At 39.0% G+C, this 27,589-nt stretch overlaps 1 protein-coding gene across 2 annotated transcripts; it reads left to right on the top strand.

Moving 5' to 3' along the window:
- Positions 1 to 1,118: 1,118 nt before the first annotated feature.
- Positions 1,119 to 27,589, top strand: PPP1R3A (protein phosphatase 1 regulatory subunit 3A). Of its 2 annotated transcripts, XM_086472890.1 has the most exons (5): positions 1,119 to 1,912; positions 11,177 to 11,200; positions 22,515 to 22,591; positions 22,702 to 22,838; positions 25,049 to 27,589. In XM_086472890.1, the coding sequence occupies exons 1-5, from the start codon at positions 1,119 to 1,121 to the stop codon at positions 27,587 to 27,589; spliced, it is 3,573 nt and encodes a 1,190-aa protein (XP_086329016.1). The 2 variants fall into 2 exon arrangements, with proteins under 2 accessions (XP_086329016.1, XP_009956373.1); XM_009958071.1 differs by lacking the exon at positions 11,177 to 11,200 and having other exon boundaries at positions 22,533 to 22,591.

The following is a 27,589-nucleotide window of genomic DNA, read 5'->3' as shown; positions in this document are numbered from 1 at the left end:
TTAAAAGTGTGAATGAAGAATTAAGTTTCTAGCCTGTGCTGAGATCCATGAGGATGCCACTAATGCTGTCAGTCTCTGACATAGCTAATTCTAAGCAAGTCTTAACTCGTACTGCGGCATTAGATGATAGTGTAGGCTTACCCTTTGAGACAGACATGGGGGAAACAGAAGAGGTCAAATAATATGAAGGAAAAAGGTGACAGTTTGAGTTCATGATCTTTGTTCCATAAAGACTGCGTCTTTCCATGCTTGGAGTGCCATAAAAGTAAAAGCCAAATGCTAGCTGATTAACTTGATTGAGAAGCCACAGTTTCATTTTATATCATGTCCTGCACAAAGGTTGAAAAACCTTTAAAAAGTGCACTGTGTTTCTTCCTCTTGTTTATAGCTGTGTGGCACAGGGTTTGTGTTTCAGGGTTGGCTGCACAAGTTAATTCTGCAAGTTGCTTTTCTCTCCGTTTGGCTGGATGACGCTAAATGCAGTCTAGCACTAGATGGTTTCATAATCTAATTAGTGGTGAATTCAGTCATATTTACAATTGTGCATTACAAGTTCATCTCCGGCATACTCACTTCAATGTTTTATAGCATTCCTGGTTCATTGATGTTGTGATGGCTAATCATTACCTAGAAAATGCTGACATAGTCCCAGGATCTGGCCCGCTGAGTTAACATAGTGTAAAGCTGGGGCAGAATGTGACATCGCACTTTTATATCTGAAAACATTGTGAAAAAATGGCCTTGAAAATATATACAGGAATAGTTTTCAATATAGAAACTATTTACCTGAGGAAGTGTACTTCCTAATCAGAGATGAATAGATCTTCATTTGTGCAATGTAATGAATTTGTTGTGCAACATAAGTTGACCATCTAAAACCAGCTCATTTGTGCAGTTTAACAATGCAATATTTGAAATGTACTGTTGAAATTATAACACCTAATACTGTCAGATGGAGAACAGGCCAACATAGCTGACACACCATAGCATCTATTAATAGGCCTGACTCCCTTTTGCAATGTCAACTGCAACATTAATCCTTGTTTTAAATCACAGTGTCTCAAATATCAGCTGCTACTAGTTGTACAGTTCTCTTTCAGTTTATATCGGAGAGCCCAATGGAGTCTTTTGAAGAACCTAGTCGGGTTAGCAGGGCTAACTTATTAGAAGTTCCCACTGTAAATGATTTCTCTTCAGAGGATGAAGATGTTAAACCTGACATTAAACATCGTTTCTCTCCACTTCCTCGAAGGCGGAATTCTGCTTCTTCAGAGGAAGAGGAGGCAGATACCCCCACCACCGTTGCAAGGAAAGTTTCATTTGCTGATGCATTTGGGTTTGATCTTGTGTCCGTTAAAGAGTTTGATACCTGGGAAGTTCCAAATACAGGACAAAACAATGACATAGAAGATGAAGTTTTCCCTCAGGAGGAGTATTTTTTCTCTCAACTGTTTACGTTACCTGCTTCGCAAGAAGAACTTTTGCAAAAAGTACGAGAGCAGAAAGTGCTGCTGGAGTCAATCGTGTTCCTGCCTGGCATTACCTGTATGAATGGCATTATACGAGTCCTCAATGTATCCTTTGAAAAACTGGTGTATGTTCGAATGACACTGAATAACTGGCTCAGTTATTATGACATCCTTGCAGAGTTCATGCCTAATTCTTGTGGTAGTGAAACCGATCAGTTCTGCTTCAAGATTTCTTTGGTGCCTCCTTACCAGAAAGATGGAGCTAAGGTGGAGTTCTGTATACGCTATGAGACATCGGTTGGTACCTTCTGGGCAAACAACGATGACAAAAATTACACACTGATTTGTCACAAGAAAGAAACTGTGGCCAAGTTGGATAATAAACCACACAAAGAGGTTACTGATAGACATCTTAAAGGCTGCTTAAAGACAACACAAAGCAGGTGAGGTTACACCTTAACTTTTCATAATTTACAATATAGATGGCTAATTCTAACTTTCTGGGTGTGCTTGCTAGAGCTAAGACTGCCCATGCTGTTTTGTTCTGTTTTTTATTATTTTTTTAAATGATAAATTAGACTAAGACTTATTTTCAGTAAAGCTCTTGTATATATCAGCCAGTAGTTTTCTGCAGATAGATTGGTTAGGATCATAGTTGTAATATAAGGCATGCATGCCACTCATTTGAAAATTAGTGCAAGGGTCTATGAATTATGGGCTGTGTACCAATTTTGATCTCTATAGGATATAAATTGAGCTGACATCAGTAAGAGCTTTGCTCCAGACTGAGGTAGCTGTACAGTTAAAACACTTTACATCCACTTCCTTGGTAAGTCAACAAAAATTTAAAAGCAAAACAAATCCTGGGTTTTCACAAGATTTATTTCATGGTTCATTCTCTACATGCAATTATTAAACCAGAAATGGCACTGGTGGTTCAGGAAGCTGGTAACTCAGGAAAGGATTGCAATTAGAATAGCTGGTACAAACTTTTCTGGAAGTTGTTGGGCTATTCTGCAAGTTGTATATCAGGGTAATAATTCCTTTTTCCTGTCACTGGCTGATGTTTCTGTTTCACAAACGGTGAAATGAATAATAATTTTTAAGGCAGAATTGGTAATGTATTAAAGAAAAAAGATATATAGAATTTGTCTTATATATTATTCTAATTAAATGTAGGCCAGTACTATGTTATTATAGAGTAAAGTGACCGTGGTTATAACTTAACCCCACATAAAGAGAAACACTCAGGAATAGTATCTTTTGGCTTCCCACTCTGTTTTTAACTTATTTCTGTAAGCAAAAAAAGGTTGCCTGTGAAAACCTGATTCTCAATTTTTTGCTCACCAAATTTGCTATAAATCAGTTGGAGTTCTGCAGAACCAAATCTATATTTTACCTGCAGTGTCCTTTGCAATACTTAGATCCCAGAACTGAATTTGTGTTGAGTTTTTAGTTCCTATACTCTTTCCAAGTAAGGCAGTGCTGTTTGATTTCCCTGGTGCTCTTCCACCGAACTGAAATGGTGGGGAAGGGGGAAGAAAACTGCAGCAGTGGTGGGAGCTTAAGGAGAAGGGAAGCAGCTAGGGCTTCACCTGTGCAGAAACTCCCTTCCCAAAACCCAAACTCGCTGTGCTGAAACCCTCTGCCAGCCCTGATGGCACGTCAGCCCTGTGAGCAGAGGTGCACAATATAGCTTAGTGCCTGCATCAACACGATGATGAAGAGCAGCCCCACAGCTAACCCGAGGTCCAGTTCATAGCCAGTCCACAAAGATGTCCTGGTAAGTGCCCCTTGGGTCAGCTCTGGGGCTACCAGGATGACGCTTCCATGGGGGAACATCCCAGTACGTCAGAGCAAAGGGAACGATGCCTTTACCTGCCATGTGGTCAGATCCTGACATTTGTGCCTCATTCTGTATGTTGTTTCTGTCCTTCAAGAAGTGTCACACGACCTATCCTTGGTAAATAAGTTAGCCTGAGATCTGCTGCAGAAGGGCTGTGATATCAAATACCACAGGCATAGGCAGGCAGTATGCCTTCAGCCTGAGTTCAGGTAGCTCACATGGAGCAGATGATGGACACAGAGAGCTGAGTCTTAATTTAGTGATCCCTGGGCTTCCAGATGCTTTCAGGACTGTCCTGAAAAATTAGATACAATTTGGCATCTAAAGTCGAATGACTACTAAGAGTTTAATTCCCTGAAGTCTCCTGCGACATGCCTAGTTTTAGCACAAGTTGTAGAAGCATTGGTTCTGGGGGATTCTCTTTTACATGTATATGTTAAATTAATTATAAGTAAGTCAGACAGAGAGGTATTTTAAAAAATGGGAAAGGAGATAACATGTCTACTGCTTAACATAAAATTACCTTGTCTAATCAGAATGTAAAGTTGTCTCCCTCCATATCTGGCTGCAGAGGAATATATATATATGTGTGTGTCTGTGTGTATACATATGTATATATACATATATGTGCATATTTGTTCATATATACACATACACACATGTGTATCTGCAATACTAAAACCAAAGTGGTCAGATTCTTGTTTACATTAAGTTCAGTTACAGATTTTTTGCAAACAGTTAACTAATATGCGCTTTCATGACCCTCCTTAGTGGCAGAAGGATGTAAAGAGACCTTACAATAAATGCAAAAATGAGCTGAAAGTATTTTTGGAATATGGTTTCAGTGGTCGCCAAGGCTTCTGAAAGACAGTTCTGGCAGATTGTAATCCCGGACCAATTTTATGCTACAGGGACTTCATTGACTTCACAGGAGTTACAGCTTTCACCAGTGTAAATGAGGTCAGCATCAGGGCTTTCGTTTCGAAAAAGCTAAGATGCCAACCTCCACCGCTCACTTGTTTTTCAAAGTGTCTTTGTACATGTTGCCCCTTTGAGTGAGGAGAAACACCCTGCAGACATCTGCAAAAGTACCTCATTATTCTCCTTCAGACCCTCATTAAAACTCCTTTGCTTTGATGTATAGGAAAAAGCGCAAGAAAAACAAACCCCCCCAAAATTGGCAAAGTGAGGCTGCTGATATGCTATGACTCCTTCATGTCACGTTGAACAGTGCTGCCTGTTTTCTGGTCTCCTCCACCAGCCTGTTTCTCTCTCACCTCTTGTTTTATGCTCAGATGATGAACTCTGCAGCATTTATATATGCTGTGCTGCATGTTTATAGAACATGCAGCAAAGTGGGGGTCCTGGCCCATAACTAGCTTGTCTTAGGAGCTCCAGCAATGCAAACAGATATACACAGAAGTAATAACAATTTTACCTATGGTTTGCACAATAAATATGCAGGGAAGGAATATTGCTATCCATGCCCACAAGCTGGACACCTTAAATCAAAGATTTCTGTATAGCAATCTGAATAGAAGGATATTTTAACAGGACACTTATTTAGGCCCTTATTTCAAATTTAGAAACCTGTTATAACTTTTTTTAAAAAAAAATTTTGGCTCTGAGATATTTATACTTTCTCTTAAAATGTGCAGTTAAAAAATAGGACTGTTAAAGAATTATGTTTCTTAAGCAGAGAGTGTGATCCACTCTAGGGCATACTTGTGTGGCTCATTAAATGTCATTAGTGAGGATTAGTTGCGTTAGTTAAGTGAAAGGAATAATATGCACTTTCAGAGGAAGTTACTGAGGAAATACAATATGACTGTATCATGTTACCCTTAAGAATATGAGCCAGGACAGAGTTGTGTGAATGAGGGCAATGGGGTGGCTTCTGACACCATTATTAAGAAATAAAATAAAAATTGACTTAACCCTCAGAAGTTGCACCTGAAAAAAATGATAGTGGAAAGCAAAACTGCATGGAATAATTAAGCCGAAAACTGTCTTGATTTGGATATTCAGAACCGGATGACTTAAAATCCTGCCTGTTCGTTCCATGTTTCATTTAGTTTTGCTTCTATGTCTAGGCACGAACAAATAGTCTTCTCTTAAAGTTTCATGAAGTATTTGCTTCTAACTGTTTTTCCAAGCAGAAATTCTTTCCAACATAATTTTTAACAATTTTTGTGTTTTTCAAAAATCTTGAAGTGTTTTATAGGCACAAAATACAGTTTGAAAGAATAATGTTTTTATTAATTTATTTATGGCTTAGTCTATCTGAAAGTGTGCATTTAACTTATGTATGTACTCGTAAACATACGTTGGGGAAAGAAATCAACTCCTAAAATTTTAAGGCTGTCACTGGAAAAGAGAAAGTTTCTGTCAGTAAATAGCCCTGATTTCTATCATATATACATATATCTAACCATTCAGAAAAATGTAAATGAATTGTATCAGCTCCACTCTTTTCTCTGTTTGACTCTCGTGCTTTTGGGACATGGATAATGATACTGAACACAAATTTCTCCTGGTCCTCAGGTTTGGACCACAAGATTTTGTTGTGGACCCCAGGCTCCTGCATCGGTCTGATCAGACAGGGACTGGTTTTGTGTTGCATGAGGCAAACTCCTGTAGATCATGCTGCATGGCGCAGTGATAACGACCTGCAAACCATTTCCCCTGTCACTGATGAGGCTGCACCCCATTTCTGTCCTTGGTCCTGGTTTGCCATCTGTCAAGAGAGCAATGGGAGCAAGAGCACAAGGAAAATGACTGATAAGCATGAAAATTGTTTTACAAAAGAGTAAAATGCATATTTGGACTCCTGTCCTCTGACAAGGAAGGAGGAGGCTAGTATTTTTATCGTAACTGTTAGCGTTATCCCTCTCTTAGCTCTCTGAGCCCACGAGTGTATCACTGAACTGATGTTGGTCCTGTGCTTTCTTTCGTGATTGCCAGATTCTACCTTTCTTTGAGTGGTAGTCTATCAATTCACTTCCCTCCATGATGCCACTTTAAAACAGAACATGAAATAGGGCGATTTCATACAAGAGTTGCTCTATGTACAATGAGCAATGAGAAGGAAGAGATTAAACACACTGGGACTGTGGCCCACCAATGCCAGCTTCAGCAGCATAAATACTGAATGGTCTTAAAGAAATGGGCAGTGAGAAAATTTCTTCTGTTCATGAGTACTCTCCCATCTTCAGCTACTCTCTCATCCCCTTTCTGGTGGAAGACAAAGGAAGTAAGCTGCTGAAGATCCAGCCTGGCAGGACTGCACTGTGCTGTCAGCCTTCCCCAGGCAGATGACAGACCAGTGCCTAAGCTGTTCCAAGAAATGCAATTCTGCATCAGCTCCTCTTGCCCTTTTGCACAAACCCGTGATGTGATTAAAAAAATCAAGGACTTTTGAGGAAGATATTTGGAAATAGCTTTGCATGTAGTTTGCTATGAGGAACAACTGTATTATTCCCAGATGGTTCATTTAAAATATGTCATTCAAATTATGTTCCCTTTTAATCCTTGTCCTTTTGATTATTGCACATAATAATCAGAAAGGGAAAAGGAGAGCAGAAGAGGTGTTAAAACACACGTCTTCTTTGTGTACTGCTATTTAATCTCAAGGTTGTTTCTGGCATCTCAAGTCACAAGTTACACCTTGATCAGCATACAGATATGGGATTTGACTAAAGTTTATTGCTATTATTAGGAACTGACTGCAGTCACTGTTTTTACCAGGAGAGCAGCTGCTAAAGAAGTCATCCATTCACAGAGAGCCAGCTAAAAGCAGCACTCCTCTGCTGTTCAATCTGACCTAGTATCCCCAGGCCTTCCCTTGTCTCCTGGTCATTGCCAGTCTTTGCCAGTTGTAGAAGTAGGTAGCACTAGCACCAAAATAAGACTTCTCCAGGTACTTGAAGACTGTGATTATCGGGGACACAGCGTAGTTATTTAACGTGATCTAAAATATTTTTCAGACAAGTGGGGTAAAAGCAAGCTGTGGAACTGAGACTGAGTGTTAGGAATGCTTCGTAATAGTGACTCTAGAGTTATCTTTTAAGGAAACTGCTGCAACCTTACTCTCCAATGTCATTTAAAATAAGCTAAGATAAACCACTTGAAAAACATGGTACTTGACCAAATCCTACTTGGCCAGGGACTACACTCAATGGTCTTTTTTCTGTCTGTCTAATCATAGTATTTCAAAATCTGGGCATACTTACTATTTGAACTATGAAATATGTTAAAGACCCTAAAGACAGTTAATGGCAGAAGGCTTTGAATGCTATCACAGAAATGCTGAAGAAATAGATGGAAGTTATGGATGAGAATGGCATGCACAGAGCAAATAGACACCTGCTAACCATACTTGTGGTCTCCTAATTGGAGAGTACCTGAAGACTGAAAAACTAGGGTTCTTTTTGCTTTTGGTGATTGTGAACTGTGCTACCCATGTGCCAACCATTTATTGCACTGGAAATATTAAAAGAAGCTTCTTAACTTTTAAGTAACAACATATGAAAATAGCATGTTGCTTTACTGGCAATCTTAGCATAGTATTTACTCTGGATCTTATTAGTATCAGTGGTTTCTCAGTCATTTCCATGATCTACCTTACAAACTGCTCTCACCAACATTACAGAACAGAAATTTGTATGGGAAATATTGGTTGCTATAAAGCTTTTTCACTTCTTTGCATAAAACCATATAAAACGGATGCTTTGTAATCTGAGTATAATTTCTCAACCATATGATAAGTAAGTATTGGTAATTATACATGCATTGCTTGGCTTTACACTTGTAAGATTTCTTTTTGCAGTTGCTACAATTTCATCAGCTTATTTAAATATGCCAGTGCTGTAAAACTATTACAACTGACTCTTAGAACTCTTTAATGCAGCAATTGGCTTGATCCTGCAATAGGCACAATAAATAATTTAATGAACATCAGGAGTCTCACTGAACTTTGTAGAACTCTGCATATGTAAAACTATACTTGAATGTTAATATTTAGAGGACCGGAGCTTATTTCTATGCTCTTTCAGATCACTGATTAAGGACCTTTGGACAAATAGAAATATATTGCTAAATGAACTCCTGTATTCCACTGTTCAGTGACTCTCTTGTTTAGGGAGATAGTGGGTTTGCAAATTGAACCATGCTGTTAATGACTATTTAAATACTCTGTCTTCTGTCCATTCTTCAGGTATTGCAGTTTGTAAATGTTCAGTTGGAAAAAAAATTGTTCCATTACATTCACTTTGACTTGGCTAAATGTTACTCTTGAAAAGATGTTTAAAGTCAGTGAAACATTAACTGAGAGCACTGGAGTCATATTTAATCAGTGCATTCACTAGCAGTGTCATTTGAGCTGTTTATTCTGATTATGAACTTTAAGCCATGATCCAGTCACAGCACTGCAGCTCTGAAATTGAAGCAATTGATTCAGCTACAGTGTAAGTCCAGAGAACCAATCGTCCATCATGGTTTTAAGGTAAAATGTGGATTATCTTCTCAGTTATGAAGGGTAGGAAAAATAGTCCAAACAAATACTTTGCAAGTCAAATGCAGCCCCTGCCTTAGGGCAAAGGAAGAGATGAGACCTTTTAAATGCCGTGGGAGCACGTTAGAAGTGGCTATTTGATCCCTAGGCTTTCAGTGACACACAAGAAAATATTAGTTGATATGCCAAAGCATAATGGGGGGCTTGGTTTTCTGACTGTCTCTCCACTCTCCTCCTGATCTGCGGAACCAGCTGACACACTGACGCTAAGCCCAAAGATTTATTACTGCTGGTTACTAATAGCAGTCCTAAAGAGCACAGAAGAGCACTGAGCTACATAATTGAATGTGAACTAGGTAAAGCTGGCAGGTTTTTCTTACCTCGTGCTTAGGTGCACCAAGTGGATTTGCGCTTACATTTTGCTTTGATGCATAATTATTGTCCCTGCAATGAGGTTTATGGCTGCTGGATGATAAGCATGAGGCGTTCAAGCCTGGCTCACTTCATGTCCTAGTAGAGGGTTGGGGAGTTGTCAGTCTTTCTGTCTCTAGTTTTACCCTAGTGTATTTGCACCAGTATCTCTTAGGTTATATTCCAGAAATATTGATACCTATCACACAGCTGCCTTCTTGCTGTGTGGTAGTAAGACAAGGTGTGGAGAAAAAAAGGTCATAAAAGTCTGTTCTTGTCATGGTAACACCTGAAAAATTTTATCCGCTTGAAACATTTATGGAATTTACAATTTCTTTCCAAGATTTAGATCATAGTTGTCCTTTCTTAAGAATGACTTGCTAAGGCTTCTTGTGGTCTCCCATTCTGTTCTCCTCCCCAGGGGTGGTTTCTGTGTGTCAGTCTCACCTGACTGCCATCTATCTATCTACAGTCTCTCTAAGGCATCTGTCACTTTCTTGTATACGTGCCTCAGCATACTGCAGTCAGCCTCTAGGAAATGTCTCTCCTCTGGTCACTGCTCCTTCTATACCAGGGAAAAGATCTGAGATCCAGGGAAAGACCAGGTGCCCCATAGGCTAAGGTCTTTTTCCTCTCAAGTGTATCTAAACACAACCTGAGACGCAACCTGAAACAGATGGAAGACTTGTTGATGGCACTTGCTTTTGTCTCCTTCTACCTTTTAAAACAGTGGGAGAAAGAAGCAAGGGAAGAAAAGAGGGGCTCTACCCCCATCTCCTTTCTACAACAACGTTTTGATATTTGAACATGCCACTTCCAGACAAAATAGAAACCTAAGAGCATATCTTCTGACCTTAGGCCAAGCCTAGCCCTCAGGAAACTTGACTCCTGACTCACCTTTCCCTCGCTTTCAACAGCTTGGCCCTGGAGATAGGCCCTGGAGGTTGGCACCCCAATAGTAAGATCCTGCATTACTAATTCACAATGGAGCTGTTAATAGATCTAACCCTGTCCAGGGGAATCTTTCCTAAAGAAATTATCTGTTTCTGAAGCAGTTAGCCCATTCTGTCAAAAGATTTACACGATGTTCTGACCAACCCACATATAAACCAGCTGTGTAACAAGACTTCTGAACTGGTTTCTTTTCAACATTGTTATGTGGATATTACAAGAAGGTACAACAATCATGACAGAGTTATAAATAGATGTGAAAAATGTTGCAATCTTCCTGTTCATAACTGCTGTAGCTTAATTGGAGGTATAACTGACTTACTATGCATGGGCTTTTCTGCAGTCTTCATACCTATAGTCACGAGATTTGGAGATAGACAGGACTATATTAAAGGCTTAAGCCTGGCACCAAATTGGTGTTGGGCTCCTGGTTCAGGCTGTATGGCACTAAAATCTTCAAATGGACAGATATACATCTATATTTAAAAAAAAAACCAAAAAACAACCCACCACTGTATGAATGTTTTGCCATTAAAACTCAAGGTCTTTTTTAATGAGCTAGAAAATAAAGACTAATTTCTTGGGACTCTGTTTGCTTTGAGGCTATGATTATTCTCATCCCAAACCAGGCCAATGCATTTTGTTCTGTGCCACCTATGTCCCTGCTTCAATCATAAACTAAGACTGAAAAATGAAAATATTAGTAATTGGAAAATGTAATCCCCTGGATAGCACCAATCCAATAATCTTAATAAAAATAGGTTTATTACAAACATTGCCTGAACCCTACTGGGAATTATCTTTTCAGAAAAAACACTCAAATTCCCTTACAGCTGCTCTCTTGATCAATTGTCCCCCACGATACTATTAATCATCATACTATATACAGCTTGTTCTGAGCATCTTTTTCCACTTCGCTTTCCAAACTTCCTTTCCGATTTCTCCTTGTTTAGAAGCTACTGACAGTCCTTTATTGTCTTTTTGCAGGCCTACCTTTTCTTCTCTTGTGGTGTCAGATGAGATGACCAATACTAAAGGGTATTTCCTCAAGGTGGGGAAGTACCACAGACTAATATTATCTTCCTCAGAGTTCAAACATTTAAGTAGAGGTTCTTTGTGGCTCTATTTTCATGCAAAATGCTTGTGAAGGTTGCTACACTGACTCTCCTGACAATGCAGTCTTCTGTTCACAGCGTAGTTTCAAACTGGTAGCTGCAGTCAAAGCCTCCATGGCTATGCCAGTGTGCAAATTTCCTCACCTACTGCTGTAATGATGAGTGGGTCACTCCATCTCCCTGCCTCTGTTCTCTGTGTCCTGACTATCAACAAGGGAGCTAATTAGTGTCAGTCCTGTTTGTTTGGTGACACCTATTTACTAGGAACTAGATTGAGCCTTCTCTAACACTGCTGGTAGTTGAAGGTCATATAACAAAATCAGTCTTGCCTAGATTTGTAATAAGGGCTCTGATTTTATGTACAGTATCATTCTAATAAGATCACTTGTAAAGACATAATATTTTAAAATATGATTTAGTAATTTCTACTTAATGTTCACACAGCTGTTTGTTTATGGCTGTTGTTTTTCTTTGCAATTTTTGCTTTAATTTCTGAATCTTTTCCTGTGTGATCTCAATCAGTTGGAATCTAACAGTGTAATTTAAATTATTGCTTTCTGCACTGATTAAATTATTTTTCTTTTATGCTTCTATTTTTTAAATACCTCCTGAAAAAATTAAACATATAAACAGAAGGCAATGATACTGCCACACATGACATGTAATCGCAACATGGTGGTTCAGGCACACATAACATGACATCTCCAGAAGGAGGGATCATTTAAGGCGAAATGCTCTTAGGCAGGAATTGGCCATATTTTCAGGTAAAGCCAGCTGGAAAGTAGAAATTCAGGTGTGTGTGTTAGGAGTCCAAAACTGAGGAATGGTGCTCGCTGAACTTCAGTCACCCTCTGCTTTGTTGTCAGCACAAGCAGCAATGCTCCACATTGCGCTCACACTGCTCTTTGCAGTTTGGTTTGTCTGTAGTTCGTGCAGCTGTTGGTTTCTGCGCTTCCTAAGGTCCAGTTCCTAGGACACTCCCTCAAGTTTTCTTAGGAGGCAGTTATTTCAGCCTGAGGACACAGCCAGCTGCCCAGGCCCACAGCCCAGCCACCTCCCGAGCTCTGCTCCCCAACACCTCCCTGAACTTCAGCCTGGCGCCATCAGTTTCCAACACAGCTGTGATGCCCTTACCTAGCATTAAGATCAGCTTCTCTTAACAGCATGTAAAAGCCTGAAAATGACTTAGAGCATTTCCCTGAAAGGTGGTACAGCTGAGTACTTAGTTTTCTTTCAACTTTCTTTCAAAGCCACTTTACTGCTTTTTTTTTTTTCCCCCCTTACTAATGGATTTGGTACTTCAGAGTTCACACATGCTGCAGCGCTGACACTGCCTTTTGCTGGTTGCTGTCTTTGCTCTGCAGCTCACTTCATCTTCTCCTCGCAAACCCTGGGCAGACTCACCAGTTCTGGTTTTACGTGCCCAGCCCCTCTGCCTTCTTGGACAGTCATAATTCTGTGTCCAGTTGTTTAGTGCTCCCCTGGGTGTCTAATACTTGAATTTTATTTCATTCATTTTTATCCCTATGTCTTATCTTAAAGAGCAGAGGACTGTTTAATTTTCTCATGCAGTAATGTCAGTTTTCCTGTATTTTCTTCATATCTACCATAGTCTATCACAACATGTCTTCTTGTAGGGTGCACATCTTTCTTTGTGCACCCTAGTCTTCATATGCTGCAAATCTGGTTTGAATGATTGAAATTCTTTAGCAATCATAAAAAGCCTTATTCTGTATTTAGATGATTCCTAAGAAAAAATGTATTCTCTTAATTTCTAGCAAATTCTTATCAATACCTTTATATACAAATTGTTATAAAGATAGGCTATTCTTATCTAATGGTTTCTAGGAGTTTAAGACTGTCTCAGCAGGAGTTGCTGAGGGATGAAACTTCTAATGATGATTTAAAGCAGTGAAGTGTGTAGGCTGAAACTGAAATAATTATTGCTGTAACCCTCTAAGCACTCTAAGTTCCTCAAGAGAAAATACTTTGCTCAGAACAGACCCTGAACAACAAAATGCTAAAAAAGTAAAATAATAAAAAAAAAAACCCTTGGAGCAGGATGATAATTTAGAACTAGAATCAGTATAATGTGAGGATGTTCTCAACAACTGCTCACAAATGCATCAGACATCACAATTAAAAAGGAATAATAATTATGGCCCCATTCTAAAGTATGTAATATTCTGTTCCATTCAATAAGCCATGAACACTTTAAAACCATCAGTGTAATCCACAAACCTGTATTTACAACATTAAACTGGATGTTCTGCCTTTTCAATAACTGTCATCTCATCTCTATTATTTTCACCTCAGACTCTAATTGTTTCTTTTATAGGAGCTAACCTACCAGTGTCCTTGGCAGTACAGTTTATGGCTCATGCATTTACAGTAATTGTTTGGGCAATTTGCCACACAGTATAACAATCTTCACATCACAATCAGTTTTTATAATAAACAGCATTAGTTGTGAAAAATACAAGTGATGCATGATTCTTATGGTAGATAAAGGGCACAGAAGATGCCCTTTAGAAAAAGAAAAGAAAATGCTCAAGCCTTGAACGGCTTGAGAAAAATACTGATGTCACAATAGAGCTAATTAATTTGATGGTACAAACAAGAGGGGGAAAGGGCCTTGCATTCATTAGTGTCAATTCCAAATGAGAGCACACCGTTCATAAAAATAATATTCTGCCTTCGTTTAGACAAAATGTGCAGGTAAACTAATCAGAAATAAGCACCAATTCCTGCAATAATGATGATTTTGCTCCTAAGCTTTATTGAGGCTCTTTCTCTTCTTTAGCTGCAGGACATTCAAAGGCTGGGTAGGTACAACTTGCGGGTAGACCTCTGGATGAGGCCAGACCCTTCTGCCCACCAGCCTGGCTGCCAGGCATTGCTGGGCACTGGAGCCTCTGTGCGTGGCACCTGTCTGCTCCTGGGAAGCTATGCACTTACTTAATGGCTTCTTCCCACAGCACATAGGTGGTTGCACATAAAGAGGTCCCACTGCATGCGGCTTTGCTGCAGACATTTTGTAGCCTCTCAGTTTTCAAGCGCCCAGAAATAAGAGGTCAAGCATTGCTTGGTGAGGAGGTTGTTTGACATACTTCCAGCAAGCATAGTCTCCCATGTTAGAAATTCTCCAGAGAAATAAGATACATGCCCTCTCATGCCAGTGCACAGACAGATAACCCTTAGCCTCCTCGTCATCTCCATGCCACCTTATAGACCCTGGCTTGTGCTGAGGCACAGTGAGGGAAGGCCCCAGGAAGCACAAAGGTGGCTTCAAGCCAAGGTTGTACCTCCGCTTCTTGAACTAGGCTGTGAATTCTCTGGCAGCACCAGGGCTTGAGACTAATATTTATAGGGTGCTGGAACCATGTGCGATAAGGAATTGTGGAGTGGCTGTATTATAAGACTATAACTTCAACAGCTGATAACACGGGCATCAGTGTAAATCAGTAGGAGACTTGTCCCTATATTAAGTTTTGGACTGAGCCTTATGGAAGCAAGGAATGAGTTTATCTTTACTTGTTATATATTTAGTTCATATATTCATTGAGGGAGATAGAATAGAATTAACTACAGAGACCCCATCGCAAGAGAAGTCAAGTTTGCACTTTGGAGAATCACACACCGACATCCTTGGCAGCTCCCGAACCCCTTTTGTGAGTTGTCGTACAGAGAGGCCAGGACATGCTTTGGATCTCGATCCCAGAGGGTGGGTGGGATGTTTCTTCAGTGGTAGTCTCACCACAATGACTAGAGGAGAATCAAGCTTATGTTTTTAACTTTTTTTTTATTGTACCAGCTTTTTTCTCCTTCTCGCATTTTCTTCTCTCTATGAATTGGTTTTGTTGATATTTTCTCCCCTGACTCACTGGTATTTTAAGACCAGTATAAATAAAGCAGTATTTTAAATGAAATTTTCCAGTAAGCTGACTGTTCAGGAATGGTTATGTTAGTAAAAAACATGTGTTAATTCTTACTCTGCTGTGTCTTACAAACAATTTAATAGAACTTTAAAGCTCTGTTTGGAACTTTATACATACATAGTCTTCCCCACTGCTTTCCAAAATTCCTTCTTCCTTAGAAATTTATTTTTACTCTATATTCGTGGGTTTTGAATGACATTGTATACGATACTACTGAAGTTCAGAATTACACGTGGAAAATCCTGTATTCAGTCTTTCATCAATGTTCTTTTAACCCAGCTCCTCCAAACATTTTACAGGCTTTCTGCTTCCAATGTGCACACGAAATTTTTTAAATAATTTTTGTTATTGCTTGGACTTTCTTAAATAAATGTAGCTATTCCATTCTCTACTTCCTTTTGACATCACATCTGCTGCTAGTGATACAAAAATAACCAAACCAAATGGCCAGCCTTTCCCTCCGCTTGTGTTTCTCCTCTCCTCAGCTCCATGGGGTTCGAGTTCTGGGCAGGATTCCTGCTTGGCTCCAGTGACAGCTGATGCCTGAGCACTTACCTGCACAAATTCACTTTTTGCTCTTCTGCCTCTCAGTAAAACATTGCTGACACATTTAACTAATTCTTTTCAAGGATCTCGTATATTGTCTAAATCCCAGTGGCATCATTCTGCAGCAGGGCTGGCTGTTTTTGGCACTAGATCCAAAAGCACTAGTTGTATTGAAGGTTGCTGCTGTACTAGGCTTTTCTTAGGTTTAGAAATCTGACCTGAAATTAAAACAGAATTAGTGTTTGGTTAGCAACTTCAATCTTGCCAGCTCCTTTCATGAGGACATTTTACCTTCACCTCAACTTCAGGGTAAAAGAGGATGGCTTTGATTTTGAATCCACCTTGAAGTAAAAAACAGAAGCATGAAAGATTCTGTGAAAGCCTAATCCTGTCTGGATTTTTAAATAAAATTCTATTGAAAACCTTTTTCCCTCTTAGGTGTTTTTACTAAATATTGAGAAATATAGTCTTTAAATACTTTAACGTTCCCATACCTCTTTAAATTTCAGACTAAAGAATATATTACCACATTTTCTTTTAAATACGAGATAGTATAAAATTGTTCAGATTGCATTAATTTCAAGAGTTTTACAGGTACATTTTCATCTTTCGATATTCTATACTCCAAGAATTTCAGCCTTTTCCCACATTTTGTGAAATAAATATCTTGTGATTTAGGTATTAAGATCTAGCATAAGTGGATATAACAGAGAACAAAGTGAACAGTGCTGCAAGTTACACAAACGTGCAGACACAACTTCTGCCAAATATTGGTTTGTGAGTTAAAACCACGACAAGCTATAATAATCTCACCCATTATGAAGAGATTAGTAGGTCCTGGCTATGATCCCAAACCTATTTCAGACCAGACCAAAGCACCTGCTGTTCCACATTGAAATGTGTGCTCCTGAAAGCATAACTCTCAGGGCATATAGCTGCATAGGAGCATTTGAAATAGGGCTGGACTGGGACTATGGGACTGTAAAGTCTTATCCCTTGGGAAATGTGTTGCATAATCCTGTTCACAAAAATATATCCATACTTCCATACTGAGACCTTCTCAGTTTCTTGTGCCTGGTACGTGCACTGAAAAATTACAGGATATTCTTTTCTAATGCTTACAGATCTTCTTTTAAGTTTCCACAACAATTTTTTTGTGAAGTCTTGGTATTAATTAAGAGAGTCTTGCTGCTTAATATCTTTTCTGCGTTCTCAGTATTTACCCCTTTGCTATATTAAGAGAGGGCATTTGTTTCTCCTCTCAGACTTATTCTGCCAGGCTAAAAACAGAAATACCCAATTTGCCTCCTTGATTAATATAGATTTTTTCATCCTGCCAGTCTTCTTGTAGTCCTCTTCTGCACCTTTTCCAGTTTGAATTACTCTTTCTTGAACATTGTATACAAATGTTCCAGAGGAGTTCTTACTAGTGCCTGATGCCACAACATGAATATTTTTTTGAAATCTTTCATCACTAGGAATACCTCCTCTGACACATTACTGCAGAACTCTGTTTGCCTTGTCGCCATGACCATCTCACACCAGAGGCTTGGAAATGTTTTCTGCCAAAAAAGAAACAGAGATTTTTCTTGTTTGCCTGTTTCTTCCAATTTCTGAGCCCTCATTTTGTGTCAGAAACTCTGTCTAGTCCCTAAATGTACGACCTGGCACTTCATAATTTTGAATTTCATCCCTTATCTATTTTTCTGGTCCTCCAGGCCACACATTTCTTTCAATCCTCCTTTGTGTTGGTGATGTCTCTCCTATCTGTGATGGATTTAATTTAACTTTGACTTTTGGTGCCTTGGTCTGTAATAACATGACTGAGTAAGTCTGATTACACGACCAGTCCTCTCCAATTCCCTGGCGATGTCTGCCAGCTCCGTGCAGCCCAGCTCACGGGGCCCTGCTTGGCACCAAGCCTTTCTCCCACCGCCCAGCTTTTGTATTCATCTCCCTCATCTCCAGTTTAATTAATAAATTTCCCATGTGGCTGCACAAAAAATGCTTTAATAAAGTCCAGATAGATTAGATAACTGATTTTTAGACAAGGGAAATATAGTAATCTTATCAAAGACAGATATTATCAGGTGAGTTTGTCATTTTTATGCCGTTTTCCATTTATCTGTATTTATTCTCTCATTTAAGTTTAGTTCTAAATCTATTGTGAAAACTTTTGAAGACACCTGACACTACTTCTTTTTCTAAATATAGCTACTACTTCTCCTACTCTTCTGATACTGTTACAGTAGTATCAGGACCTATTTCATATATTTGAATAGCAAAGATTTTAAGCCAATGTGTGATTTCCTCTGTTGGGTCTCTCAGTATTTTGGGTTGGAGATTATCTGCTCCTCTTGATTGGAGCATATTTAAACACCAAGTTCTGCTCCCAGACTGGATGAAATAGTATTATTTTCTAAATATCTGTTCCTATCATTTATGACCTATATGATCTGTGTTCCTATAAGATTCTACCCTACTACTAGTACTGTGGTAGAAAAGTTTAAGAGAAGTCTTTTGATTATGGAGTTATACATAGATTATCTGAAATCTGATCAAACCTCACTTCTAAATAATCCCTATTTAACTTAAAAAGACTAATTCCAAATCATGGCTTACTTTATCCCAACCCTTTCTGAAGTCAAAGAAATATTGTTTATTGGCTAATTTTTTTTTTTTTTTCTCATCACTTATACATTGTCTATCTACTCCTCACATCTTTTGGGTTCAAGTTTAACATTTTTTTTCTCTGTTTGGGATGGCAATTCCACATAACTTTGGGACTTCTGAACTCCTTGCATAACGTCCATCAAATTTACAGTCCTCTCAGTCCTACTAACTAGTCCCTGAACTTCCCATTTGTTCTTTCTGAATGCAAAATTATAGTGATAACCTGTTTTCATGCCTGCTTTCTTTTTATCACTCAGTCCAAGTGAATGATAATTCCATCAAGAAGGAATCATATAAGCATAAGGGTTTTTTTTGAAGCTGGTAGAAATTCTTAAGTTCCTGATGTACTTTATGAAGATGTGCCCCATTCAGCTGAAGGAGAAAAAGCAACTGAGCTTCTACAGGTATACAGGTACTTATGTTGGAGGGAACGGCATCAGCTGGTATCATGAATTTTTCTAGCTCGTATTGTTGTCAGAATGCCTGCATCACTTAAAAATAAAAATTTTTCAAACAGAAAATTGGAACGTAAATTTTCTGTCTCTCACTACCCAGTGTAGGCACATTTAGACCACCCTCCACAACACAGTGAGGTAATTAATTTATAAACCAAAAGCTTAATTAATATTATAATTTAAAAATCTGCTTATGGAATTCTGATTATGAGCTAGGAACTTTTCAGAGAAAAATGGAGAAAAGAAGTCCAAAAACTTACTAACTAGACAAATACTTTCCAATTGTCACTGTTTGATGAAGCAGTTTGTTGGCTTTTGGGAAGTATTTCAGTCTTTAGGGTGTACATACATGTTTGAGATTGTTCTGTAGTTGTATGCACCTGTAGTCTCAGCATCTTCATCTCACATCTTATATTGAAGTAGTGCTGTTAAATGATTGTTGCTTTATCCTCTTTGTGATCCTCAAAGACCGCAAGATCAATACCCTCAATTTAGGTTAATTTTAGATTTCCCACTAGAATAATCATGTGAGGACAGATATTTCTGATATAGAAGTAAAATAAGGAAAATAGCCGTTGCATTGACTTTGCCTGTACTCAGCTATTTGCAGGACAGGTGTGCACAAATAATGGGCTATAAACCAGTAACGTTTACAAAATTCAGTGCAACATGCAAGAAGTCATGTTAAAAGCCCTGCAGTGTGGATCCAGGCGGTGAGGCTCCATTATCATTACCTATGTTGCAGTTATGAAAATAAATTTGTGGACCAGAGGTCCAGATGCTACTAGAACAAGACTTAAGGACAAATTCAACTCTAATCACAACAGTAGAACTGAGGGGGTCAGCTCACAACACTGTGTATTACAGCCCCGGCCACTAAAACTCAGTAGCTACGTTCCAGTTTGAATTTAGTTACAAGGTGAGATTCACTCAGCTAATTTCAGGTATCTAAAACTTAAGGTTCCAGCCTAAGGCATTCACTGTAGATTCCCTTTATGGTCAGTCTCTTCCAGAGGCAGAGAAGCTCCTTCGAAGGATATGTCATCCTATCTTACTCGTGATGTCCATGACAGAGGGTACGAATCTCCCTTTGGAAGTGTTAATCTCTCACTGCTGATAATACGGGTGATGTACTCTACTGCCAGAGCACAGGTGCTTAGAAAACTAAGGCTACATAAGATAAACCCCATCCTGGCGCATGCCCATAAGCATCCAGCTTGAAGCACTTTATACTTGTTAATTTAAAGGTTCAGAAAATAGGTACTCCTCCTTAACATCCTTATTCAAAGACTGTGTCTATATTTACACTGAAATGTTTGTAATCAAAACCAAAACCAACACAGGGAACACAGGGAACAGGAGTCAGAATCCAGTTTCTCTTTTCTCCAAGGAATGAAGAGTAAGCTAAAAAGTAAGGGTCCCATCTGTCCATCCAACTTCAAAAGCGATAGGCAAATCTGCCCTCCAGTTTCTACTAAAACAGTCTGCGTCCTGTTAGTTTGGGTACTTTTTGGATGTGTGTGAAGTGTGAGTTTTAATCTCATCAGGGTGTGATAAAAGCTGAAAGTGCCACTGCATCTTGAATGTGAGCTCTGGCTGCCAACAGACTATTACATTAGATATTGGCATCAATATCTCCCCTTCTACTGGGAATGCTTCTTGACAGAAAAAAAATATGTCAAAGTCCATTCCTTTAAGAAGTAGACCAGGGCCCCTTCTAACAGTAAAGGACGCTATCCCTGCTTCCGCAGAGTTGCATCCACATGGCTGAAAGCTGCAGGTAGCCAGCTACATTCAAAGAAAAGCTTTGAGACACTTTTTTCCCCTGCTTTATAGCAGTAGTAGGTTCCCTGCTGTGCCCGTGTGGTTTTTAGGATCATTATTTTAGGGTGCCTGACTCAGTGTATGTGTTAGTCATGTCTTGGCTCCTAATTCCGGACTTCTGCATACACCCTGTTAGAACCTAAATGGTTTAATGCATCTGTCTCGTGGTTAAGCCCCAAGCTACACCATGTCTAAGCTTATGGAAAGAGGTGGATGAAAAAGATGCAAAAGGGCAGAAGAAAACTGGGAACAGGATATAACACTATGACAAGCATTTGATCAGTAAAAAAAAAAAAGAATAATGATGTATAAATAATAAGCAGTAATGATTTGCCTTAAAACCCCCATAAATCTACTGAAAATAAGGGCCTGTCTCTGTCAGCCTTTTCAGGATGAAATGCAGATTATAGCAACTGCTGGCAGGGGAAAGTACAACTTGGTGTGAGTAGGAGAGTGAGAAATGAGCGGAGGCTATGCATGTGCCAGAATTCAAGAGTGACACGACGTTCGTATGGATAGCAAGAATATTCAGCATTATTGCAATTAATGGTGAAAAAGAACCGTTGAGCGTTAAATCTTGTGCTTCAAGGCTAGCTTCTAACAACAAAAGGCCAAGAGGAAATTTAATAGGGCAGTGCAAATTACTGCAAGTATTGTCCTACAAGAACTTTACATCTTTCCCTGAAGTATCTGATGGCGGCCAGTGTCAGAGATCAGACTGGCAGGATCATCTGTCTGCTTTAGTCTGGCAATCCTTGTAAAAGCTGGATTTTAAAAAGTTGGTGACAGTTGATGTCTAGGTTCTTGTAAGGGAGTATAAATTTAGCATCCTCCTTCTGAATTAAGCATTTAGGTGGCAGAGTTAATGTTATATCAATTAAAATGAAAGACGCTAGGAGAAAATAGAAGGGGAAAAGATTAATATTTGAAAATTAGAAAGTAATTTTCAGTAACAGAGGTGGACTACTGGTTGAAAAACGCATAAATTAAGACCCACAGAAAAAAAATTGCTCCTCATAGAGAAGACATTAGGAGCGATATAATAATTTACATTTTACGTAAGTGACATTCTTTTTACATTTTTTTTCCTTTTCCACTAAAGGTTACACCCCTATAAGCACACAATTCAAACTGCTATCACTTTGCATTGATATTGATGAGGACTGCAGGCACTCAGCATCTTTCTGTAGGTGTTTGTTGTGTTGGATCTGACCTTTGTTTTCACAGCCAGCAAAGCAACAGCAAAAATTGCACCAGCTGCAGGGAAGCAGAATTCTTCCTGCCAGCCAGGCATAGCTTAGCAACAGGATTTATGCTGTATACACGCGAAGAGAATCTTTTGATTTATTTCAGGTAACAAAGATGTCATTTTCCAGCCACCTCTGTATACATACAAATATTTGAAAAATATAAGCAAGAGAGAGGCCTGGTCTCCTGAACACATATATCCTTCCAGACCCTTGCCTGACCCCAAAGTTACACTCTCCTGTCACTGACCCATCTAATCACCTTTGTGCTGCTTTCTCAGAAAAGGCCTGGGAAAACCCATCAGCTTTGCAATGTAATCTGAAGGTCAACACATTTTCATTTTCTTGGCCAATTCTTTCTTTGACCAAGACTTAATATCAGGTCACTCAAAAAAAGGTACATTTTATAAAGCTGTTATTTTCAGAATTTCGAACAGCATTCAAAATTTTGTGTAATTAACTAGTGGTCTTCATATCAGAGTCTAAGAAGAATTAGAACAATAATTCTTGCAGACTAACACAGGAAGTTTATTTTTGTTTAACAGCAAAGAAGAAATATTGGCAACGTCTGACGATGACACATGGAATAATTCAAGGACCTCAGGTACAACACCCGGTTTAATTAGTTCTTCCTTACTGCACATGTTAATTAAAAAATAGTGTAACAAACAACCTCATGGAAATTATTCAAGTATGTTTTTGTTAACTCTTCAGACACAAACATCCCAGAGATTGTTTATTCACAAGCAGAAGACAAAGACACCAAACCAGCTAATGAAAATATAAAAGATAAAAATGCAGAATACAACCAGGGTGATCACGAAGATGATGAAAAAGAATTAGAGTTGCTGGTAAGTGTTATACAATTATATCTACAGTATTAAATGATTTGAATCCATTTACGCTTCAAAGCTGGTGAAATGCCCCCTTTTAACAGAGCTGACTGATGTACTAATTTACAAATGTAAAGCCTTGGTCTGTACTTTTGTTGAATCTCTAACTGATTCAACAATAGAAGGTGCTTTGATTTCAGTATAGTGCATCAACTTTTTCTGGTCTTAAATTGATGACTTCTCCCTTTTACTTCTTTACCAGAGGCTCTAAATGACAGTTTGAAGGAATTAGAAGAGTAGCATTTCAAAAATCTCCCCTCCTATTTTCTAGGATGGAAATATTCTTAAATAAATGCTCTGTATTTGGTAAAATTCTTATATTTATGGTATGTTTGCTTTTGGGGTTTTTCAAAGGATAACTGCGTAACATGCTATATAAGCAAAATAAATATATACATTTATATTAGCAGATTTTTCTATATCAGTATTTGACATTAAATTTTTTATAATAAATTTCACACTCAGTGAACATTCAATTTGGATTTGTGTGTGTGCATGTGTGTGTGTGGTTTGGCTTGCATTTTTCAGTATGAAAGAAAAAATGGCAATAAATGAGACACATACAGCAATCTATTATTCTCAGTGTCTGTTCTCAGCTCATATCATTTGGGTGCATAGATTCATAATCATAGATTATAATAGCTATCACCTGTGAAAATGTGAATGCTGAATCAGACAGGAGAGGAAGATGAGAACCATTCTCTTTTTTTTCTTATTGATAGAGAGAGAATAAATTCCTCTTATTTGAATATAAATTTTCTTGTCTTTTGCCAAAAAAAAGTTGAAAATTGTTGCCTATTGTGGGACGTTTCACTGCCTGAAAGTCAATGTCTCCTTTTTTTTTAATGGTAAAACATAAAAAGTAGGACCTCTAAAATCCCTTGTTGTTCTCAGTCCACCCTGTTACAAAAAGCAGGATCAAATATAACCGTTTGTTTATCAATTGCCAGGATTGTCCATACAATAAATGAAGGGGGAGCTATAATTTAGATGTTAATTTGCACTATGCGCTCTTTAATGAATTAAACAATGAAGGCTTATAATAGATGGAAATACAACCAAATCTTTGAAACGCACAGGCATTGGCTCACAAGACAGCTGTGCAGTTGACAAGTAACATGAGCCTTATGTGAGAAGAAGGGGAAATCGTAAGATTTGCATATAATTATTGAGATCATGCAAATGTCAGTTATGAGGAGGGGAAAAAAAACACAGGCATCTCACTGTTAAATCCTGACAGTTGGCATCACCGAAGAACTCAAATACACTTGAGCACTGGTTGGCAGAGGGTCATTAAAACAGAATTTGCAGAGACATTAGCTCCTTCACTTTTCTTTGAGTGACGTTTTACTATTAATAGTTTGCAGAGGCTTTGCAGAAAACATATTAATAAGAGAAACTGTAATGGGGGTATCTACAGCAAGTGCAAATGCATAAAGGGGTGCCCAAGAAGCTAGCCTCTAATTGATCAGCTAGTGCTATCAGTGTGACTATGCTAAAGTGAGAAGAGAGTGCAATGACAAGCAGGCATAGCTGAATAATACAATATGATACTTGGGAGCTAGGAGGGAGAGTGATTAGTTCCTGGCTTTTTACTTCGCTAATCTCATTTCCAACCCATGTCTTACCAGATTGTCTAAAAACAGTCTGGTTTGAAGCCTGTAAAATGGTCCCTGAGAGAAATGAAGCACAGATAATCCTTACAGTATTTGTCAGTGTGAAATGTGTCTTTGTTTTACTGGACAATACTGTACATTACCAGGCTTTGATGTACTGTATCAATGCCCTCATTTAAGCGCCAATCCTCCCCCCTCACCCCTCACCTCTCTCTTGCCAAACCTAGAACCGAATGTATAGAGAATGAATTAGCCTCCCTTTAAGGGAATATTCTCTTCAGATTTAATTTGTATAAAATGCACTAGCAGCTTACTGAACTCATGAATAAAGAGAGAGGGTTCTGAATGCTGTTTTATTTCAGCACCACCGTAAAGCTCATTACCTATGTTAAAAAATACATACAATGCAAATTTTGCAAATGGTTTGGAACACGTTTCCATAAAAGCTTTGTTACTGAAAACAAAACTTTCCATAACAAAATACTGCCTCCTTCATTTGGCATATTTTTGCAAAGCACTTTTTGATCATTCTTTTCTATTCTATTGTTTCAGCTAAATCAGCACTTCACAGGAGCTAGAGGTACCTCTTCCAGAGATGAAAGGAATTTATACACAACAGAACCAGTTAATTCTCCAAGTGACACTGAAAGATTGGAGAAAAAGCTAGCCTGTATAGAAAGCAGCAGTGACTTGCACCCTATGCCTATCAGTTCCTCATCTGAAAACACTTCACAAGAGATAGGAGGAGAATTAAAAGATAAAGTTAAGTATTCCTTAAGAGATTATAATAGTCAGCCATCAGGGACGGAAGTTGCTGCTGGCTTGGTAAACAGTGGTGAGCAGTTTTTGGAACGTACTGGTACCAGTGAAAGCCTTTTATTGGAAAAATATTTTCCTGGGACAAAGCAGAATGAGTCTATTGATATTACAGCTACTGTCTCAAGTCGACAAGGAGAGAGCCACACAGATATTTCAAAAGGTGAAACAGATAGTGCCTTGGGAAGTAAGATGATGGAGAGATTATTCATCAGTGAGGATGCTGCTGATACTTTGAAAGGGGCCTGTGAAACGAGACCAGAAACCATTTCTCCAGAGCATGATGAATCCATGCAATTAAATGCATGCATAGCAGGTACGCTGGATGGCAATGCTAATCCAGCTCCGGAGCACCAGGCGCCGCAAACGTCTCACCAAACTCTGGATTCATTGTTGTCAGATGCTGACAAAAGTGAAGGAAAAATCAAGATGATTGAAAGCAAAGTTCAGGTACATTTAAGAGGAGATTTATACGCCGACACTTTTGCACATGCTGACGTCTCAATAGATTCCACGAAAAGCCAATATACGCAAAAAAAAGGAGTTGGTGAAATGTCAGGAAAGAACTATAACACTGATGCAGGGAAGGAGAAGAAAGTCATCGAAGTAGCAGACTTAGCACTAATCGGCGAGGAGGAAGCACCCAAGCCTTTCAAATCACATAGAAAACACACTGCCAAAGCGTTGAACACAACGCCTCCGTCAGCTGAAGACAACAAGCAAGCACCCAGGCCTGCACAGGCAGATCCTCTAGCATCCTCTCCAGGGGATGAAAGAAGAGCTGGAGACACTTGGGAACACAGAGGATTCACAAGGTTAAAAGACAGAGGAAAGTCAGACAGCACAAATAAAGGAAGACTGATAGGAAAGGAAGGCGAAGCAAGCCCCGTGGAGCAGAGGTGGCAAGAAACAGGTAGTGAGGTTCGGTGGGGAGCTAGGGAGAACACAGGACCTCAGAGCACGGCTTCCACAAAGGAGTTGTTTACCTGCCAGGAGGCAGAGAGTTGTGAAAAGTCTTCTGTCTCTGAGCAGGGTATTACAGAGGAAGCAGAGGCAGGTACAGCTTATATAATTAAAACAGCATCAGAAAGTGCTCCAGAAAAAATGTCTGCCAGTGAAAAAGCAGTAATTGCTAAGCTACCTCAAGAGACTGCAATAAGTGACAGGCCCACAGAGGAAAAGGAAACAGCGTTTGATACACATGAAGGGAGAAATGATGGTTCACATTATGCTCTTTGTCAACTCAACACAGTGGGTGTATTATATGACACTGAATTTGAAAAGGAATCAGTTTTAGGTATTTATAATGCACGTGTACATGAAACGCTGCAAGAAGAAACGATGTCTATATGCAGTATCAGGGAAAAGTGTGCCAAAGCACAATCAGACATTGGCAATATTTTACCTGTAGAAGCAGGAAAGGCTTCTGCTACAGGAAAGGAAGAAGGTTTGAAGCAGGATTTATATCCAGAAGTACCTAAACGTTCCCCAAGCACCCAGAAGCATCTATACAGTGAGAAGGCAGCAGAGCTCTGTAGGGAAGAAAGCCGTGTTGGTACACTTTCCTATTTACATGCTAAAGCTGAAACAAAAATGCCACCTTCTGGTACAAATACTGTGCCCAGTTACCATTATAAAAGCTCTTTGGAGGCATCTTCAGAAGTGTCCACTGTGGCAGGAGGTATGGGGCATCTGTATAGACACTTTGAATTCGAAGTCATTGATAAGGTTGCTGCTGAGTCAGGGTACAATTTAAGTCTACCGAATGAAGTGACACGTATTAATAAAAGCCTCCCTCCTGAAGCTGAAAAAGTAGGAGTACCTTCCACTTCAGACATAGCAATTTCTAGAGAAGGAAGAGAAAGGAATATAGGTCAATGTTTCCAACAAACAGGGTTCAAACAAGAGAAGTCATCGATGCCAGAGGGTTTAATTAGTAAGCCTACCAAAGAAGTTGGAGGGACAGGCTCTCAATCTCACCATTTAATAACTGAGGGGAAAACACTAAACTGGCTTGATAACTCACAGAAGGAAAGCCAGCACATTTCTGATTCTGCAGATATTTCTAACCAGAAGAGTGAAGCACTTAAGCTACCTGGTGAGTCTCCAGGTTTGAAACATATTGCTTGCAAAATCTTTTATTTCTTCTTCTTTCTTTTATTTGCTGCAACACTCTACCACTATGATTTGATGGTTTGTCTTGCACTCTACCTGTTCTCCTTGTATTGGCTGTACTGTGAAGGAGGAAGAAACAAGGAGTCTGTCAAGAAGGAATAA

Source organism: Leptosomus discolor, chromosome 1 (assembly GCF_034619465.1).
Source record: "Leptosomus discolor isolate bLepDis1 chromosome 1, bLepDis1.hap2, whole genome shotgun sequence".
Lineage (NCBI taxonomy): Eukaryota > Metazoa > Chordata > Aves > Leptosomiformes > Leptosomidae > Leptosomus > Leptosomus discolor.
The sequence above is the reverse complement of the archived record's forward strand: the minus strand, read 5'-3'. Positions and strand labels throughout refer to the sequence as shown.

Bases quoted from the DNA above. Each gene is read 5' to 3' on its own strand.
- PPP1R3A (XM_086472890.1), top strand. From the start codon at position 1,119: ATGGAGTCTTTTGAAGAACCTAGTCGGGTTAGCAGGGCTAACTTATTA. The intron at 22,592-22,701 runs GTACAACACCCG...TTAACTCTTCAG, and splicing joins GAATAATTCAAGGACCTCAG to ACACAAACATCCCAGAGATT. The intron at 22,839-25,048 runs GTAAGTGTTATA...CTATTGTTTCAG, and splicing joins AAAAAGAATTAGAGTTGCTG to CTAAATCAGCACTTCACAGG.